The 19,398-nt window shown below is 37.6% G+C and overlaps 1 protein-coding gene across 1 annotated transcript; it reads left to right on the top strand.

Annotated features, from left to right (window-relative positions):
* The first annotated feature begins 641 nt into the window (after positions 1-641).
* Positions 642-18,376, top strand: LOC136048375 (uncharacterized). Its single transcript, XM_065736029.1, has 9 exons — positions 642-707; positions 806-1,009; positions 4,913-5,105; positions 7,818-7,951; positions 10,492-10,692; positions 11,709-11,830; positions 12,818-13,049; positions 13,747-14,000; positions 18,217-18,376. The coding sequence occupies exons 1-9, from the start codon at positions 642-644 to the stop codon at positions 18,374-18,376; spliced, it is 1,566 nt and encodes a 521-aa protein (XP_065592101.1).
* Positions 18,377-19,398: the final 1,022 nt, after the last annotated feature.

Below are 19,398 nucleotides of genomic sequence, written 5' to 3'. Positions count from 1 at the left end.
TAGGGGTACTATAAGGTCTGAAAATCAATAAAATATTGTAAAGTTATTTGTCACAACATTTTCACATTTGGCTGAATCATGAATTTGATCAAATGACAATGTCTTTCTTTTTGTTTTTCTTTTGTTATGCTAAAGCCTATACCTAAAACTGGCAAGTAGGAAACAGATGCAGACACCCCATAGCAGACTAACTGTGTGTGTTGTAACTAGGAACTAAATACTGAGGATGATAACACAGCCGTGGCTTGCAGTGGGGAAGATGCCAGAGCTCCAGAAAGCTCCCAGGATGCTACAGAAAGAAGAATGAAAGAGGGGAAAAAGATTGTTTATATAAATATATATATATATTTAATAATACCTGGAAAAAGATGTTATCAGACAGTATTTCTCTGACGGTAACAGTAGTGCTATCCTTTTTTATTCTTCTGTATTTTAGGTTTCCATGGCAGTGAGTCTCATAGGCAGCAGCAGCAGCATACTCTTAGACAATGGACACAACAAAACTTCTTACTATAAAACATTTAGAAAGCTTCTTGAGTAGCAAAACCATAATTATGTTTTTCCTGCTTGGAAACAGATATGGCACCTGGTAACTTCTGGGACCAGAAGAAGAACCATCGATTGCCAACAAGGAAGATGACATGGTGGCAAGAGGAACCTATTTTTCCTTTCTTCTCCTACGTCGCTTGAGGCTTCGAGAGCTAAAGGTAAAAACTCTGCATGGATCAAAGTCATTTGGTTTTCATGATGAGGGGTTGTCATTCAGCTGAAAACACAACTGTGAGTTTGTTCTGGTTCATTTCAGAGAGTGTGCCTGGGAATCCTGAACTACTTCAGATCTGTGGAGAGAAGCCTTACTATCAGTACTGCAGGCCTTTCCCTCAAGGCTGGTCATCTGATTCCCAGTGCAGAAGACACCTCCTGGATCAGTGTTGCCAAAGGAGGCACTGGTGATTCTGGTGGCTTGCACTCTCAGCCCTACGTTCACTACACACCAGCTGACTACAGGGTGAGACACCTAGCCTGCAGTCTTTCAAAGCACGAACTTTGGCAGGAGATTTCGATCTAGTCCTCTGTATCTGTGTAGACTGTGTTGTGATAAGTTGCTGAGTCATCTGAGTGATTTGGTCCAGCTTGTTCCTCAAAGCTGTGTGCTGTGTATTCATGGACTTTATGCCTCTATCTGCCAGTGACCTGTAACAAATCACTGAGAATCTTCAGGCACACATTAGTACAATGCTGGCCAGATACTTATTAAGTTAGCCTGGTATTGTTAGCTCGCTTCAACTAAGACCATTATACTTGTGTGATTTTCACACAAAGTAGAGGATCCTGGGACATCTAAGGCATTATGCAATCTATGGAAATGAGTAACTCCTAATGATTTCTGAAATGTATTATTTAGATATAGGTGCAGTTTAGAGTTTATTATTTTGAATTTTGAATGAGAGTATATGGTTGAAATGATAAAATCAGTATAATCATCTTCACAGACTGGAAAAATTATCTTCCAATTACATTCCTAAACTTTACCAAGATTTTGGTTCCCCAATTTTCTTTGTAAAATATACTGAAGAGGAAATTATATAATGCTGACAGTAGTGGTTCAATGTGATAAGAAGTCTCATCTTCTGAGCTGTAGAATTTCCTTTCAGTTCTTGTAAAATTCATACCAAAATGCAAATATCCTGAAAAAACAATCAAATATTTTAATAGGGTTTAAAAAAAAACACACCATGTTGAGTTCACATTTATTTCTCATTTACTGAAAAAATTTTGTTTTGCTGTAGAAATACATAGAACCAGACACACAAGCTACTTAATGGAGGAATTAAGACTTGAACTAAAAAGGAAGTAGGCTTCCTGCCCACATTTTTTATTGCGTTATGACTTTAAAGAAAGAAAACCAAACCAAAACTACCCCAAAACTTCCTGTCTCTAGACACGATAAAATTCTCTTTAAAAGTAAAATGTGTGGGGAGGACATGGAGTTTCTGATATTTTTAAGGTGTTTAGATTTATTTCAAATGTGGCCCTTTTTTCCTTTAAACATCTGTGGAAAAAAACCTGATCACTTAAGATTCCTAATTGAAAAGCTACATGAACCTTGAAAAGTGTGATTTTTCACTTAACATTGAACAGGCTGGTTCAGCATTTTAAATTCTCAAATTAGAAAAAATAATTGAAAAATGGTCCTTTCCAGAGGAGGATTCCATTTTCCTGAAAGCAGGCATTGTGAAAAGCTTTTATTTTTATTCTGAAACTTTGCATAATCCATCTTTATTTGTGGCCCCTTTTTCTGTTGTGAACTGGGAGAAATGATGGACAGTCTGAGGACTCACTGATCTGGGAATTAGCTGTGAAATACTTCAGGGAGCCCCTAGCAATGGGAGAGACACGATTATACAATGGCCTCTCTTTCCCCTAGACTAATACAGAGATATAGTTATAAATGTTTGAACTTCAACTAAAGTCTAAATAAATATTTACTAATCCTATTACAGTTTAAGTGGCAACAAATTTAAAAGCATGGGCAACAGTATTTCCTTAATGACAATTCCTAACATGATTTTCTTTTTTTAATTTTAATATACTGCATAGGCTGCCTCCCAGGTACTGAAACAATAGTAGAGCCAAACCTATCTATAACACACACTCTGATGTGTGCTATAAAACCAGGACTGTATGGCACTGTTTGTTGGTTTGTTTTTTTTTTTAATACTTTCAGCACCTAATCTGTGTCCAAAACTGTGGTATGAATCATTTCAGATAATAATCAGAGTCACTGTGATGGCTCAGTACAAAATATGTCTGAAAATGAGATTTGGTGGCAGTTTTTCACCTTCAGTAACAGACAGCTTGGGATGGAGATTGCTGACAACATGAGCTTCAGTGACAGAAGGCCCTGCAAACAATGAATTACATTAATTTTTAGTCTGTCCTGATCTGAGATTCAACTTGGAAGTATATAGATAAATTATATGTGGGAACATGAGCATTGCTTTATAACCCAAAAGGAAGTTGCTAAGCTGCAGCAAACCTGCACAGAGTTACAGCAGAAAAACAAAACCCTGCAAGCAAACAATATCTCACAAAAATAACCAGTCACTTGATTTGTTACTACAGATGTATAGCTGCGTATTAATGTTCTTATGGGCGTAAGATATATTTAGATGGCTTGGAAGTCTTTAAATATGACTCTCAAAATAAACAATACAAAGTCTTTTTTTTAATTTTTTTTTTAATTTTTGCTTTGTGAGAGCTCTCTAGTTTTGTGGTCACATGCCCTTTCTATAAAATGCAGTTGTCTTGAGGCACGATTTTTATGAGTGGAGAAATACAGGAATCGTTGAAAAAAACACAAGAGGTTAAAAGGGAAAATATTTAATGAATGTTGTCCGTGGGGCTGTTTACAAACACAGCTGAAAACCCCTCTACCTGCTATGGTGAAATCAGACGAGCATTTGCCAAGTTATTTACATAAATCAAGCTGAAATCGATTATTCTGTAAACAATTCTGCACCCTGTCACTAGGAGTGGTGAAACTAATGGTCTAGTTGGAAGAATAAGGAAAGAACAGAGAGTGCAGAATGGTTCATAATAAATAAATAAATAAATAAGGATTCTTTTTTGATGAGGCTGATCCAACATTATCTTCAAATTAGGTGCATGTTTTGCAGAGCTGCCTCATTGACTTTAAGGGAATGAGTAAATTCTGATCCAACGTAGTTCTGTGAAGCTGGCAAGCTGCTCTTCTCAGTACCTTTACACTGGAATGCCGAAGTTTTCTACTGCTAAAGCAAATACCTTTACTCTGTCTTTTCTTTAAATAGAATTTTGACGCATCCAGGTGAGAGCAAGACAAGTATGGGTAGCATTGGGGATTTAGTAGAGAAGCGTTAGCAAAGCTATTGAAAGGAGGAAGTGCTAATGTATTTTGCTCCTTCTTTGGCACTACAATGAGAACAAAGGTACATTGCAAACAAGGAAATAGTGAAGACAAACAGTGGGAAACTAGGAGCTTGTATTTGCTTTATTTACTTGCTATCTTCTTAAAGGAAGAACCATTTCTAGAGGCTTCTATTGCTTTACGCATACACCAGATACACACTTTATTTACACTAGGAGATTGATTTCTGTAGTTATACACCTAAAGATAGGTACGTGTAATTCATATTACTCCTTTTGTGGCACACCTACTCAAGAAACAGAATATTTTGAAACCTGTGTCATTTCTGCTGAATGTAGAATTCCTGCCTGGGGTGTTACCAAGTTAGTAGTGACTCATTGCACATGTAGACTATTCTCTTTTTAAAATGCTGAGCTTTTTTGGGAAAGTGAGGTCACTGTTCAGCTATTCTGTTGAACAAATGCTGACCTTACAACAATCTGGGACATCAGTCAATGGGTGTTCCTTCTAATTAGTGCTAAATTCTTTGCCTGTGTGAGCTCATCTACAAATCTTGCTAGTGTTATTTACTCAAGAAGTCTTTAGAAGATGTGTTGAATTCATATTAAAATGACAGAATTTAAGACTTCTTTTCCAAATTTGAGCTAAACTAGGAAAAAAAAAGAAAGAAATTCTATCCTAAGTCAAGAGTTTATCTTCTCATTTTGGAGCCTCTTTGGATTTTTGAGGGGTTTACATATCCAAAGGAAAAGCTATCTACAATAGAAATTCCATACAGTCTGTTTTACCTCATTACAATGTAAAGGAGATTACAGTATAGGTGTTACTGGAAAAAAAAAAGTTTATTTTGATAATATTTTATTTCATTGATCTTTGATAATGATGAAATACCATGTTACCAGGCTTGATCCACTCCTAGATAGGCTGATTATACCTAATTGCAGTCATTGTAGAGCTGACTGCTTTTATCTCTGTTTCTCTGGGATTTTTTTTCACTTGTAGGTCTACAGCACTCAGTTCATGGAGTTTGCAGAGGTGGAAAACCACGATGACTTTCACACTTGTGAAGATGAATATATCCACACACAGGACCAGCGTGGGGCTTATATCATATATGATGTGGCATTGGAGGACCTAAAGGAACTTGAGAACCAGCTGCTGCTTGTGGCCAGCCAGTACATTGAGAAAGATAAAAGTAAGATATCTACTGGTCCAAACCACACGGGATAATATGGTTTGCTGTTTTCTAGGTGGACCAATCCTATGACTTCTTGTGTAGTTGTACTTCTTCAGAACCATGTTCTGACTGGATGTTTGGGAACTTCATTTTACTATTAAGTTAAGTGATTAATGTGGTATAAAGACCTAACTAGGTTTGTGAAATTGCTTGTCGTTTGTTGTTAATGTCACAGTTGTGCACTCATTTAGGGTCATTGACATCAAAGTCATCCTGCAGGGAAAAGTAACACAGAAAGGACATTTATTGATGCATTTAAAAAATATAATGAGCAAACACATCTTCAAGGCATAAAGAGAGTCAGGAAAGAAAATGTTTATTGTTTCTCAGTGTTTTCAGTTAATGTATTTGATGGCTTTTCTGCAGATTAAAATTTTCTTCTAACCACTTTTAAACTTTTCTCAGTTGTAAATAAGAAGCTGCAAAATATTTGGTGCAGCATACTTTTTTGTTTATCTTGCTTCTTTTTTGTTACAGTTGGAATGAGATGAGGCAGACTGGATTACAGATTTCTACTAAGAGCAGCCAAACATAGCATAGTAAGGAGGAAGGAGCTAGAAATTGTAGAAAACTTGGGAGGAAGCATTAGAAAACAGTAAGTGAATGGCACATACATATGTGATATTCAGAGAAATGCAGAAAATATTTCTTGAGTTACTGGAATAGCTTTCTATATGGATGAGATAATATTTTGGGAGTTTTAGCATGCTTCCCTAAAAGTGAATGTGTGGACATTCTGTTAGGAAGTGGAGAGACTGTGAAGAGCTGCCCCTGAGAAACAGTCAGGAACAGGTAGGTTAAAATTAAGGACGCAACTAATAAAGGACCACAGGTGACTGGGGTCTACTACAGGCTACCTGATTAAGGGGAGCCCATTGACAGACTTCATCTGCAAGAGACATCACACTCACAGAACTCTCATCCTGATGAAGGATTTCAACCACCCAGATATCTGCTGGGAAAACAACATAGAAAGCTGCAAGCAGCCCAGAAGACTCCTAGGGTCCACTGACATCAACTTTCTAGTTTAGAAAAACAGACCCACCAGAGGTGAAGCACTGCTGGACTTATTGCTCATCAACAAGGAAGAGATCATAAAAGAGGTTAAGATCAGAGGCAGCCTGGGCTGCAACAACCATGCCCTGATCAAGTTTGTGATCTTGAGAAGCATGAGCCTGGAAAAGAGTGGTCAGGACATTGAATTTCAGAGGAGTGAACTTAAGTCTGTTTAAGGAATTGTTGGATGCGATCTCCTGGAAAGCTGTCCTTAGAGACAAATCAGTGGAGCAAAGCTAGCTACCCTTTAAGGATGCCTTTCTGAGAGCTCAAGAGCTCTCCATCCCCCACAGCAAGAAATCAGGCAGATGAGGCAGGAAACCAGCATTGCTTAGCAAGGACCTCCTGGTCAAGCTGAAGGAAAACAATGAAAAATATGAACAGTGGAAGCAAGGATGGGTGGCCTAGGAAGAATATAGGGATGCTGTCTGAACGTGCAGGGATGGAATCAGGAAAGCCAAGGCACAGATAGAATTGAACTTGGGAAGGGATGTGAAAAACAAGTAGGGTTTTTTTAAATAGGTTGGGCAGAAGAGATAGGCAAAGGGGGGTGTACCCTCTCTGACAAATGAAGAGGCTGGCCTTCTTAGACGTGGAGAAGGCTGAAGTACTTAATGAATTCTTTGCCTTGGTCTTCACATCCAGTCAGGCTTCTCACACCTCTTGTGTTCCTGAACATCTTAGCAGGGGTTAGGGGAGTGAAATCCCTCCTAGGTTAAGAGCAGTGTACAAGTCTATGGGCCAGATAGCATGCGTCTCATGGTTCTGACAGAACTGGCTGTTGTGGTTGCTGAGCCATTATCCAACACATTTGAAAAGTAGTAGCAGTGACTTCACTGGAAGTCTCCAGTGAGTGGAAAAAAGGGAAACATCACTGCCAATCACTTCCATATTCAAGACAGGGAGAGAAAGACCCAGAGAACTACAGACTGGTGAGTCTCACTTCTGTGTCTGGGAAGATGATGGAGCGGATCTTCTTGGAAGAGATATTAAAACACATGAGAGTTGAGGATGTCAACCAAGACAGCCAGCACAGCTTCATCAAAGGTAGATCGAGCCTGATGAATCTGTTGCTCTGCAACAACTAGAACATCAATGTATTTTCAACAAAAGTCCAAAGCACAACATCATGTGAGCCTCTATGAAGAAAACAAACTATCCCAGACAAACCATGACATGGTATATTTCTTCATAAAATTTACCTTTGAGTAGACTGTGCTGGTTTTCTTTAATCCGAGAGTGAAGGCAGGGAGGTGAAGATGTTCCCAACATGATTTGGTGAAAAATTAAATCTCTTTCCTCTAGTAGTTTCCTTGTGTTTTCTATGGCTCTGTCTCTTTATGTGTGTCTCTTTGAACTCTGGCCCTTGCCTTTTACTTCAAAGAATATTTATCAAAAGATAATAGATGAAATATGTTAAGCTAAATGCTTGGTGCACTTGTTCTTTGCTTCATAGAATACTCTGGGGTCCTCCAAAGCTTATGGTACTTGAAGACTTTTCCTGGCCTTGGGTTCCTTGACAAGCAAAAAACACAACCCTGTGCTATAAATAAAAATAGTTACCACAAGCTCTACGACTGCAGGCATTTTTTTCTACTTTTTTGTTTTCTTTAGGCAGTGTAACTTGTGGGAAATCGAGTGGCAACAATATCCTTGAGTGGGCACATGCATTTGTGGATCGATTTGCTGTGTTGTTTGACCTCTGGACCTGTGAAACTGCTCTCTTGGAAAAAAAAAAAAAAAGCCAGGTACAGATGTTTTTCTTGATGTGGAAACAGTAACTTGCAGTCAGCTCACTTTGGGTTTTTTTAAGGATCCCTTTCAGCAGTATATCCTGTTGTGAATACATGTGGATGGTGGTGCACCTGCTGCTGGGCTGGGCTGAGCTCAGAGAGCTGGAGCTACTGAAAACAGTAAATTGGGCCCAAAGGAGGAACCTATGTCCTTATTTTGCAATAAGGGAACAGAACTGTTCTTGTCAGGCACATCTGTAGCTGCTGTGCCAGGGGTTGTCAGCACATCTGCAAGTCCTCAGTGAGACTGCCCATCAGGGTAAGAGGTGACTGGGAAGGACAAGGCCACATGCTGAGTGCTGGGGAAACCAGGTCAAGCCCTGCAGAGCCTGGGCCCTTGGAGATTCCAAGATACCATTTTTTTTCTATAGTCCCAAGAAGAGGCTCAGTCTGCAGTTGGCTGGGCCCAGCATTTGGCAGAAGGAAGGAGAGAGGTATTTTACATGATACATGAAAGATAGTCCTTTCTTCAGTGCAAATGATACATAAGGTTATATATAATTACAAATTTGTTTCTTCTTATTTTTTAGTTAATCTACTTAAGCCAAAAATGCCACGATTTGTTGTTGGATACATTTTGTTAAAAAATACTAGTTTCAGGTATTAAGTGGATTGTAGCTTTGCCATTCACTATGGCTACTGCATAATTCTGCAGGTATTTTCTTTCCTCTCTGAATCTAGTCACATGTCTGTATCTTGCTATGGGTCATGTACATATATATTGTTTCTGCCCAAAGAATTCTGTCTTGAGATTAAACAAGTTCAGAATCAGAGCCCCAGAGGAACTTTGAAGTGTATTTCTGTGTACAGGGCTCACCAAACCCCAGGAAAACAAAGAGAATGTCAGGAAGGTAATGCCAGATAAAGGAACAGATAGACCACTTCAGAAGCAGGGAGGAAGGGCAGTAATTAAGAAAGCCTTAACATACTTGAAATGTTTTCTTCTCAGTCCTGTGGTAGCTCAGGGCAGCTCTCAGAATAGGAATGCCAGAGGATGTTAGGGAATCTCCTGTGTGCCACTGAAGAGACTTTAAATAGAAAAGCTTTTAAACTAAAACAGTTGTAGGTAGTTTAAGAATCTCCTAGGACCCTTCTCCTGTTTTCGTAAAGGTGCTTTGTGTGACAGCTATGTAATTGCCTAATCCATAAGTTTCTGCTCTCATCCCAATAGGCTTCACTCTCCAATGCTGCATCATGACCTCTGCAAATCTACCTTTTATTTTTATCTCAGATCTTCTGTATTAAGAAACTTGCTTTCTTTTTGGGGAAAAAAAAATATCCCAGTAGAGAAGATTGAAGTCCCTACACCAACAATGCTCTAATTCTCATTCAATGTCAAAGAGCATATCCTGGAACCACTCTCACAGTCCAACTCCCTAGGCAGGATGAAATGTATAAATATGCTTTTTTCCCGAAGACTTCTTGCTTTTACCTCAAATGAAATAGAAATTATTCGCTCTAACTTTGTTCCCAGCTGGAACAAAATTCATTCTGTGTGAGGAAACAATAGCCTTTTGTTCAGCAGCTGAGATAGCTTGGCTTATAAAATTTGTCTATGGGCTATTGCTCAAGCATTGTATTAATGTCCTCCAAACAGGTCTTAATCAGAGAATTTGCCTTCTTCCATTGACATCTGCATTTTTATCTACCGAGTTTTTTCCTCTTCCACAGTCTCCTGGGTTCAGCATAGAAAGTAGTGGATAAGTTTCTACTTCTGTATCAGTGCAGAATAACCTTCTGCAGATCATTTCATGTTGATATGATCAATTTGTCCAGAAGCAGTAGTAACCCAGTTCATATTTTCTACCTCATAGTTGCCACTGACCAAAAAGTACTACAGTGAGAGTTTAGGTGCTGCTGTACATGACACTTTGCATTTTCTGTCCAAGGTTTTGGGAATTTGTAATTAAAATTATTATCTCAATAAAGCTTTACAGCTGTTCCTGGTAGAGGAGTCTGGAGAGGACATGTGACTTTATAAGTCTTTAATTACATATTGAATTAATTTGAATTTCTCAAAAAAAAAAAAAAAGTAATTAACTGAGATACTAATTGCCATAAGAGACAACAGAGTTGTCAACCTGCAAGTTTCAGGTTAGGGGGAAATTGAGTTCTTTCAATGACATGACACCACTATGTGGGCTGGAGAAGAAAAAGAGGATGAATTAGATCTGGAAAAAAGTAGGTGTTTTTTAAGTAGCTATTTTACAAGAGGAAGAATGTATAGAATAAAAATCTTCATGCTTCAGGAGAAAACACGTTAACTATGCAGTGTGCAAAAGAAATATTGCCCGTGGGTAGGTTATTCTACGCTCTGTTACTGATCCTTCTGATGAAGCACCTTGTAATTTCCTGTGCCAAAAACTAGATGCCATGGCAGATCACAGTAGGTTTCATACAGGTGGCAACTTCCATGTTCAGAAATGTCTTGCTAAAATAAAATGAATATTTGGAGGAATCAGTTATTCTAAATGAACTTCTCAATATCTCCCCAGCTTCTAGATGTTTACTTTGAGGCCTACCAACATGCTTTGGACCCGGAGGAAAGATTTGCTTTGGCTCAAGCAATAACTGACATCATGCATAAACGTCCACGGTTTGATCTTGAGCTTGAATATTTTGTGAACACCTACAAAGATGAATGCATCTGTTTACAGCTTCACCTCCAGCTGCTGAGGGACATAGTAAACCAACAAGTACGTTGAATTTACAGTATATCCATCTTGGGCAAGCAAGAGGTGAAATCCAGAACAGGAAACTGATTGTAGCACTGTAAACCAATGCAGGCTAACTTCAGTTAGTACTAGTTTGACAGTGAAATCTATGTGTGTTTTGTAAATTGAAGTTAAAATATTAAAAAGTTGAAAGCTATGAATTTACCAATTTCAGAAAGTGAACACTGGAAAGATTACGAAGCTTCGTGTATCACATTAAAGTAACATCTGTTATCAGCTGGAATAGCTGGAAACAGTAGATGAAAGATGCGGAAGCTGGACAAAATTATAATCCATATTTCTGTAATGCAGTGGATAAGGAAGGATTCTTGTTTAGAGTCTCTTTTCTGATCTTACAAAGAACTTATAAATAAAGTTTGTACTCTGAAGTCTAAAATACAGTATATTTTGTAAAGTTGGGAATTCTTTTGCTAATAATTAAAGCACATTAAAACCTCAGATTTTAGGGTTTAAAGCATTTTAAACCCTCAGATTTTCTCATTTCAAATCTGCCTTAGCTTCCTCTGCATCCTGGTACAAAGTATTTAACTTCTTTGAGTTTCTATTTCGTAGTTGCAAGTTCAGAAGTTTGATTAGCTGTCCTTTGTAACACGTCTTTTAGTCTACAAATGGAATTTTATATTTCAGTGCAAGAGACCACTGTTATGCTATTGTTGCCATGAATGCAGCCATATCTGTAGCTATAGAAATGGAGTGTTGCCAGCTTCACTGGAGCTCTAAGTTTGTTCTGAAAAAGTATGAAAGACTTCAAAATAATTTTAGCAGAAATAACACAGCTCGAGTGGGTATGAATACAAATGACTTGCAATTAAATGTATGCATGATTTTTAATATATTTAATAATAAAATAATAAATGTATTATGTAGAAGTTTTTATAGCTTGCGTTTAAATAAATAATAGAAATCAGAATGCCTGATTTCGAGCTAAGTTTGGATGTTCTTGACTGATAACACTTGTGTTTACTGCTGACTTTTAGATAGATGTCCGGAGGGACTACATCCACAAAATTTGGCGGAAAGGTCAGAAAGGTGGCATCAATGAATTTGGACTTCCTTATAATGTGATTACTAAGCAACTTATCTCTCTTACCACTAGCTGGTGAGTAACATTACAGTTTTATTTTTCTGGAGAGTGACTCCTTCTGTTCTAGTTTCAGTGACTGATGATAAAAATTTGGGTCCGACACCTGGAAAGTAAGACTATTTGAAATAACAGAAGTCATAAGGTGAATTTGGCAGTAGAGAAATATCTCATGTTATTTAGTCTTGCGCTACTTAGAATACTTTTGGAGGTGCCAGAAAAACATTCAATGAAGAAAAGTGATTTCTCTCCCACCACCTTTGCTCTTCCCTGCCTTAACATTGGGTTTGCTTAATTCATCTTGCGTCATACTGGGAAATTAATATTCCTGTGGATACAGTAATTGTGAAAGTGCATACTTAACTTTAGCCTTGCTTTGGGCTTACTGCCCTGGTATTCAAACATGGCTTTTCAATTTGCACCGCCCTTTGGCCATTGTCTGTTACCCATTCTAGCCCAAGTGTCCAGTTGGATAGCTAGGTACTGCATTTTCACACGAGAGCCACCTATTACCCATAATGCAGACTTGTGCCATGTTCCCCCTCCTGCAGCCATGCAACATTGTGGGTTATATGAAGGACTTAGCAGCTGATACATACCCAGAAGCCAACAGACCCTCACCTCTGGTTCCTTCTGGTTTACTTCCTCTGTCTGAAGCCTCTTGCCTCTATTCCTCCTATTGCACGCACATTTTGATTAAGTTGGTTACTCAAGGGCTTATTTTGAAGGGCACTTCTAATGAGTGGGCATAATAGACATGAAAATGTGACTAATAAAGCAGGTCCACTAGCAAAAGATAATTTAGAACATTTTGTTTTCATTAGCAATTGAAACTACTTAGATGTATTCCAACATAATTATGTTTATGAAGGCTTCAGCTTTATTTTTAGATTTGAAGATTGATTTCTTATGTACAGCTAAAGCCATTGCAATTAATACTTGAAAATTAAGCAATCACAAAGTCTCCTTATTTGAGAGTTATTTATACTTTTTTTTTTTTTAAAGTCCTACTTCGAAGAACATTTATTTGCTCGAGTTTCACCCTTCTCTTGGTCTTGTGTGCTCAATCCCCAAAGCTCTGGAGTGTATCTACCAGGAGTTCTACAGCATCTGTAGACCCAGAACAGCCAGCAGAGCAATTAAGCTAGAAAAACTAGTACTTCAGCTGGTACTGGATAAGTGGCTGACTATGGAGAAACCAGAATCTTTCTACAGCAGCTCTCAGATTCAAAAAGATGTAAGTTCCACTTTTGCTTGTGTTAGAAATAACTGTTAACAGCCAAATCCCAGTCCAGTTCAATTGTACTTGATGATTTGTATTAGGTATGTGATTCTTAATATAAGACCAATTATTGTTTTCATCTACTTTTAAAATAAAATATATATGTATTTCTGTGAAAGAACATAGAAAGGTAGAACTCTTGATCTTATACTAGTATAAAATAGGAGCAGTCAGCTTAGGGAAAGGCAAAATACATGCAATTTAAAGCAGTATGAGATCACAATAAGTCTCAGGGTTTTGCTTTTGTGTATATACAGTCCTTAAACATCAGTAACAAAAAAGGCTGGACATTAAAGCAAATATTGTTATAGGTGGAGCCGGTTATTACTATAATGTGCATCATTTCCTGGTGTAAGACTCTTAAGTTGGCTGGTTATAATTTTGATAAATACTAATTATTGTGAATGAAATTATTGATGCCAGATATCTCTGTCAGGTTGGTTTTTGTATTTTTTTTTTTAGCCAGCTTAGTTAATGCTGACAGCATTAGAGGTCAGGGTGGATCCAGTCTTAACCTTGAATGTGTTGCAAGTCAGAAGCAATTCCAATCGTGATTTACTCAAGAAAAAGGAGAATGGACCCCTGAAGTATTTTAAGGCCTGTGTTGCTTGCATGTAAATGACGCCTGCATTAACATTCTCTTACCTTCCAGTTATTTGCAGAGGTACTAATAGAGGACCCTGTGCTGATGCAGGAAATTACTTTGTCACTATTAGAGGTGGGAGCAGATCAAGAAAGAAAAGAAGGCAAAGAAAGGCAGTTCTTTATCCTGGATTCATTCTCCTTGCTCCTGGAGCTGATCACACTCCGACATTGGTTGATCGAGGCAGCAACAGAGAGTGTGCTGTTAGCCAGATTGGTGGATCGATATTGTTGGTTTACCTATGAGAATGTGATAGAGGCACAGTTTGTGGGGAAAAAGAAAATTATTTTAAATTTGTCAGTTAGTATAGTTGGAAAAAGTCAGAGAGAGAGCACCTGCATTTCTGCTGTAGGAAATATGTCTATCTAATATCTGTCTGGGGTATGCAGATGTTTATTAGTTTCAAAAACTGAGAGACAAAGTTTAATAGAACAGGCTCTTTGCCCAATGAAAATGGGAGTCCTATGATTCTAAGAAATTTTGTCAGAAGATGGAGGAGCAGAAGGAATTTGCTGATTCAATGAACATGAAGATATAGGTGATTGTCTTAACCACCTTCTTATGAACAGTATTACAATATAACAAAAATCACACGGGAGGACCATACAAGCTTTGTTCACTATTGGAAATAGGAAAGCATAAAGATTGTCCTAGATGTACTGACCCTTGCAGAGATATGAAATATTCTGCACAAAGGAAATCAGTGTCATGCATTTAGGATATTATCACATAAGCTGGAGAAAAAGACAATTTGTACAGGGAGACAAAGAAGATAAGGACAGAGCTAAAGGGGAGAGTTATCCTTTGTAGGATAGTGTTGACCTGCTGTCTTGGATGCAAGTTATTACTGAAGTTCTCCTTGCTCAGCTCTTTATTATCTGACATCTTTATTAATGAGTTAAGTAGAAAGTATAAGAGCATGTTATTAAAATCAGGACATTGAGGTGCTGGAAGATAAAACTATACAGAAAATAAATTAAATATCTTAAAGGAAGAACTCGTGGTTCTAAGGTCTGAAGTAGCAGGAAGGAGATAAACATCAATAATTCAAACCTTAAGGCTGATGCATAATAGTAAATTCTCCTGTGAACTTCTTTGGAAACAACAGATGAGGAGGAAGAACTGGGGATATAGCTGGCAATTGAAATGACTACATATTGCAACCGTGATGGGGGAGGAAGTCACGATATCCTACTGTGAATCAGGCAATGAGTTTCGTTTTCCATAAAGATCAGGATTTATGCCTTTCATGCGATTCTGGGGAGGATTCACCTGGATTATTAAGTATAGTTTGGAGATTTATGTTCAGGAAAGATAAATTCAGAATGGAACGGAAGCAGAAATGATCTAATAGTATGATGAGGGGAAATAGAGAATGCATTTTACAGAAGTAAATGAAATATCTTGGCTCGTTTGTTCTAGCAAAATGAAGTCTGAGAGAAGATATTATTGGGCTCTATAAATACACTGGGAAGATAAGCACTGGGAATGGAGAGCAGCTATTTAAGCTAAAGGCCAATTTTGGCAGCAGAACAAATGGATCTAATCACTGTGAATAAATTTAAACTGAAAATTAAAAGGAGATTTCTAAGAATCAGAGAACAAAGTTCTAGAACATAAAGAGTGGAGGATAGAAAAAGAATACAGTTTTAAAATGTATTTTAATTCATGTATGAAAAGGTATTGAGGGACATGGTTTCATGCAATAGCAAGGTCGTGTGTTTTGGACAGATGATACTTCAGTCATATTTTCCCCTTCCTCAACTATTTCTCCATCTTTTCTCAGTAAAATGTAGACTTCAAATAAAAGAGTCAGAAGCATTTATTTTCAGCAGCTAAAAACCTAGAGGTATCATAAAATCATAGGATCGTATAATAGAATGGGTTGGGTTGGAAGGGATCTCAAGGATCATCTAGTGTAGGGAACCTGCTTTGGCAGGGGGTTTGGACTTGATGATCTCTAGAGGTCCCTTCCAACCCTTTTGATTCTATGATTCCATTCCCCTGTCATGATCAGATTGCCCAGGGCTTCATCAAACCTTAAGTACCTTCAAGGATGGGGCATCCACAACCTGTCAGAGCAACCTGTTTTCGCGCCTCACCACTCTCTGTGCGAAAAGCTTCCCCCTGACACCTAGAACTTTCTTGGACAGACTAACTACCAGCTTAATTTTCTTCAATGAAAGTAATTCCATGAAGCATTAGGGTCTCACATCTTGGCTATTTGTGTTTCTTGTTTGAATTGTCAGTTTTCTAATAAAATACAGGTTCTAATTATACTTATTACTCTGGTTGAGTTATCTTTCTGTTCCAATACTCATTACATGCTCACACATATATTTTCTGGTAATTAATAAGGAGTAAGGTTATAGTGCAACTTTTCATTCAGCTGAAAAATTAATATAAAATCACCTTGCTTTCTTGAAACCTGTAGGAACTTAATATCTTAAAAGCCATATCTCCATGTCAGGTTTCACTGGTGTTCACCAACTCATTTATATTAGTTGTCCAAAAGAGATAGATGAGCTGATGGATTGAATACATGGTTGCATTTGTTTTGTGAAGAAGGCTAAGAAGGCCTATTCACCTGAGGTGACATACTTAGAAATCCCTGAAAGGCAGCAGGAAATTGTCATTTTTTTTCTGGCAAAGGATGGGAATTCAGTAGAAAGTTATGACAAAAAGTAAGGTTTCATGATACATATGCAAGGTCATTAAGCATAACACTGTCTTCATTTAACAGAAGATGAATAAGCCAGTCTAAATATCAGTATAAACATACATAGTTTATTCAGGGTGACATGTGGAGGGGCTAATTTTATATTCTCACATGATATGATGAAGTTCAATGTTCATTACAATATCAACTGTTAGAGACTCAGATTCAGACTGAAGGAAGCATCAGAAAGGCTGGTTGTCTTTTTCCCTGCTATGCAGAATGACATGAAATGAATGCACATACATTTATGGATTCCTCTGTCTCATACTGTATGTTCTACCCAACTTTGGGGAGATTTGTAAGAATTACTCCCTTTATTTGCCTGCATGTTCATTCCTGAAGCTCCTTTTTGTCTAAAAGTAGACATTTAAGTTGTATGCACTTTTCCTGATAGCCCTTCTTGCTTTCTTTTGTTCCTCAGTTTTTCAATCTTCACCTCCTATTATATGATGAAAAAGGACATCATTTAGTAGAATAGTACAACTAAACAATGGTAATTTAGTCCAAATGTTGCTTCTCTTTTTTTTTTTTTGTATGAAGCAACATTCACCTTTTTGATATCTTTCCTGTTTCTCTATTTTTTTCCCTTTGTACAGTACTAGTAAGCATATCTGTGTTTAATGTTTGTGCTGTGAAGGCTGTCCACGTGTTTGCATTTGTTACCTGTGAGATCAGCAATAATAGTCATTACAGAGGGCTCTGTTCAACTTGGAGCTGATTTATATAATTATTGATTGATGTGCATGGTGTCTTCCATATCCTGTTTTGTCTTCCGGCCTTTTCTTTCTGTAACCTTGCAGGCAGAGGATGCTACCTATTTTTAAAGAACTGGGAAATGTGATTTCTAGGTCCTATTTGTGTCTTTATCACATTCTCACAGCATAACTTCTCTGTGACCTGATTTCTTGATTGATAAAATACCTGCATTTAGATGTTAGCAGGAAGCAAGGGATTATCTTATTCCTTTGCAGTCTGTTTCAAAAAGAAAGTTTCTCTTTGTACCATCTTCTTGCACTGTATGAAAAGAGTAATCACAGATCAGTTCAGCATTTCAGTGGTTTTGCATCTGAAGGAAGAAACAGATAGATCCCAAAGGAGGGAATATAGACTGTGTCTAACTTCAGGCACCTGGGGCTTTAGAGGCCTCCTAAACTACTGGTTGCATCTAGACAATGTGTTTACTGCCTGCTGGTGGACTGCCCTAGTCATTTGTTGTACTGGGGATATACTGTTCGGATTGTGTCATACTGAAGGCTTCTAGGATAGAGTTTCTTAAGTTATAAAATTGCTATTTTCATAACAATAATATGCCTGAGCTCTGCTTAGCTATTGAAACTTCTCTTGCAATCTTTCTTCCTTCTAGTTTCTGGTCATAAACTATATTCTTAACCTCTTTGTCAATCCTTTCCAAAGAGGAACATTTAGCACCTTTCCCTTGATTTTTCCATATGACACTGTAGACTCTCACCTTACTGTCCTTTGTTTGTAAGTCCAAGTTCATACGTATAAATCCATAGTTAAATCTATGCCGATTGACAGTTGATGCTAAACAAACATCAGCTTTCAGGATGGAACACTTGTTTGATTCACATTCACTGTAACTCTTCAAATGACAAGAAACGTTTAAAGTTGAATGCAGATTTCTTCTTGAAATTAACTTGCTGGATGTAGATTTCTAAGTTACCAATACTTAAGGAGATATTTTTTTTTAATGCATCCATGTTTGTTTGTTGTTTTTGGTTTTTTTTTTCCCTTTCTAGGTTCTATAAGGCTTTTGCAGTGGAAGCAGGTTTTGGGGAGTTCCATCTGTACCTGAGGCCAGTGCACTTTGAATCTGCACTTCACAGGGAGAAAGCAGACCATCTGCCTCCAATGTTTATTACCTCTCTCCTGGAAGATGACAGCTGTGTTGACAGGTAGACTGAACTTCTTTGTGTTTTAGAGAGCATAGTCTTTTTAGATTGGATGTGAACAAGCCTTCAAATAGACTAGGCTCAAATATAAAACCTTCAGTGCATAAAATATACAGAATTATTCAGGTAGAAAATGTAAAATGCTACATTATTTGTTTTCTTTTTCCATAGAATTTGAGATCAAATATTTCTAATTTAAAGTCATTGAGCAGTGAGAGCAAGGTGACGCTGAATTTGTGTGCAACTGTGGCAATTGTGGAACTAAAATGCATTCTCTTTAAAGCAAAGGATGCACAATAGGCCATCTTTACTCTTTAAAGAATTCATATGTATGTTTGTACACATATACATGTGCATACACATATACTGTGTTTGTGTGTACGCACACACACTGTGTATTTGTGTGTACTTTAGATCAAGCTTTAATTTGAAGAAAGAAAACAACTTGTGAATTTTCTTACTAAATCTAGGAAGAGCATTCCCATCATTCCCTATTGCTGATATAGGCAAAAGGACTCTCTTTCTACCTGTGTGTGTACCACTTGCAGTGATGTGCCGCTACTTGCTTCACATTCACTTGACTACATGCTTACCTGCTGCAGAAGTCTGTCTGTTTCAAGCAAGTTCATCAATTGCAAGCAACCTGGAATGAAATTTCAGCTGTGAATTGCATTGTGGGCACCAGTGGATGTCAGAGCACAGGAGATAAGACAGCACAAAAAAGAGTTAGGAATCAGTACAGAACCAACAAGATATCATCACAATAAACAGGCAGATTTTTCACTGGTTTAGACCAAGCTCATCTAGAAGGAGCTTAAGAATCATTGTAAATTCAACCAGAAAATATCATGGGCTATAGGTCTTTTTCTTACAAAACTACTTCCAGTAACTAAAACAACATTCTAAGATCATCGATTTAGGAACTAGAATGACAGATTTCCTTATATAATCTAAATATAAAGGGTAAAGAAACAAAAAGTGTTACTGAACCAATCACTGTTTTCTTCTTAACCTCAGTTTGGCTTCTTT

This window comes from Cyrtonyx montezumae, unplaced genomic scaffold (assembly GCF_038088225.1).
Source record: "Cyrtonyx montezumae isolate F1298 unplaced genomic scaffold, pur_monq_1.0 scaffold_0, whole genome shotgun sequence".
In the NCBI taxonomy this organism is placed as follows: Eukaryota; Metazoa; Chordata; class Aves; order Galliformes; family Odontophoridae; genus Cyrtonyx; species Cyrtonyx montezumae.
This window is presented reverse-complemented; position numbering and strand designations above follow the sequence as displayed.

Bases quoted from the DNA above. Each gene is read 5' to 3' on its own strand.
- LOC136048375 (XM_065736029.1), top strand. From the start codon at position 642: ATGGTGGCAAGAGGAACCTATTTTTCCTTTCTTCTCCTACGTCGCTTG. The intron at 5,106-7,817 runs GTAAGATATCTA...TGTTTTCTTTAG, and splicing joins GTACATTGAGAAAGATAAAA to GCAGTGTAACTTGTGGGAAA. The intron at 14,001-18,216 runs GTTTGTGGGGAA...TTCCCTTTCTAG, and splicing joins GAGAATGTGATAGAGGCACA to GTTCTATAAGGCTTTTGCAG.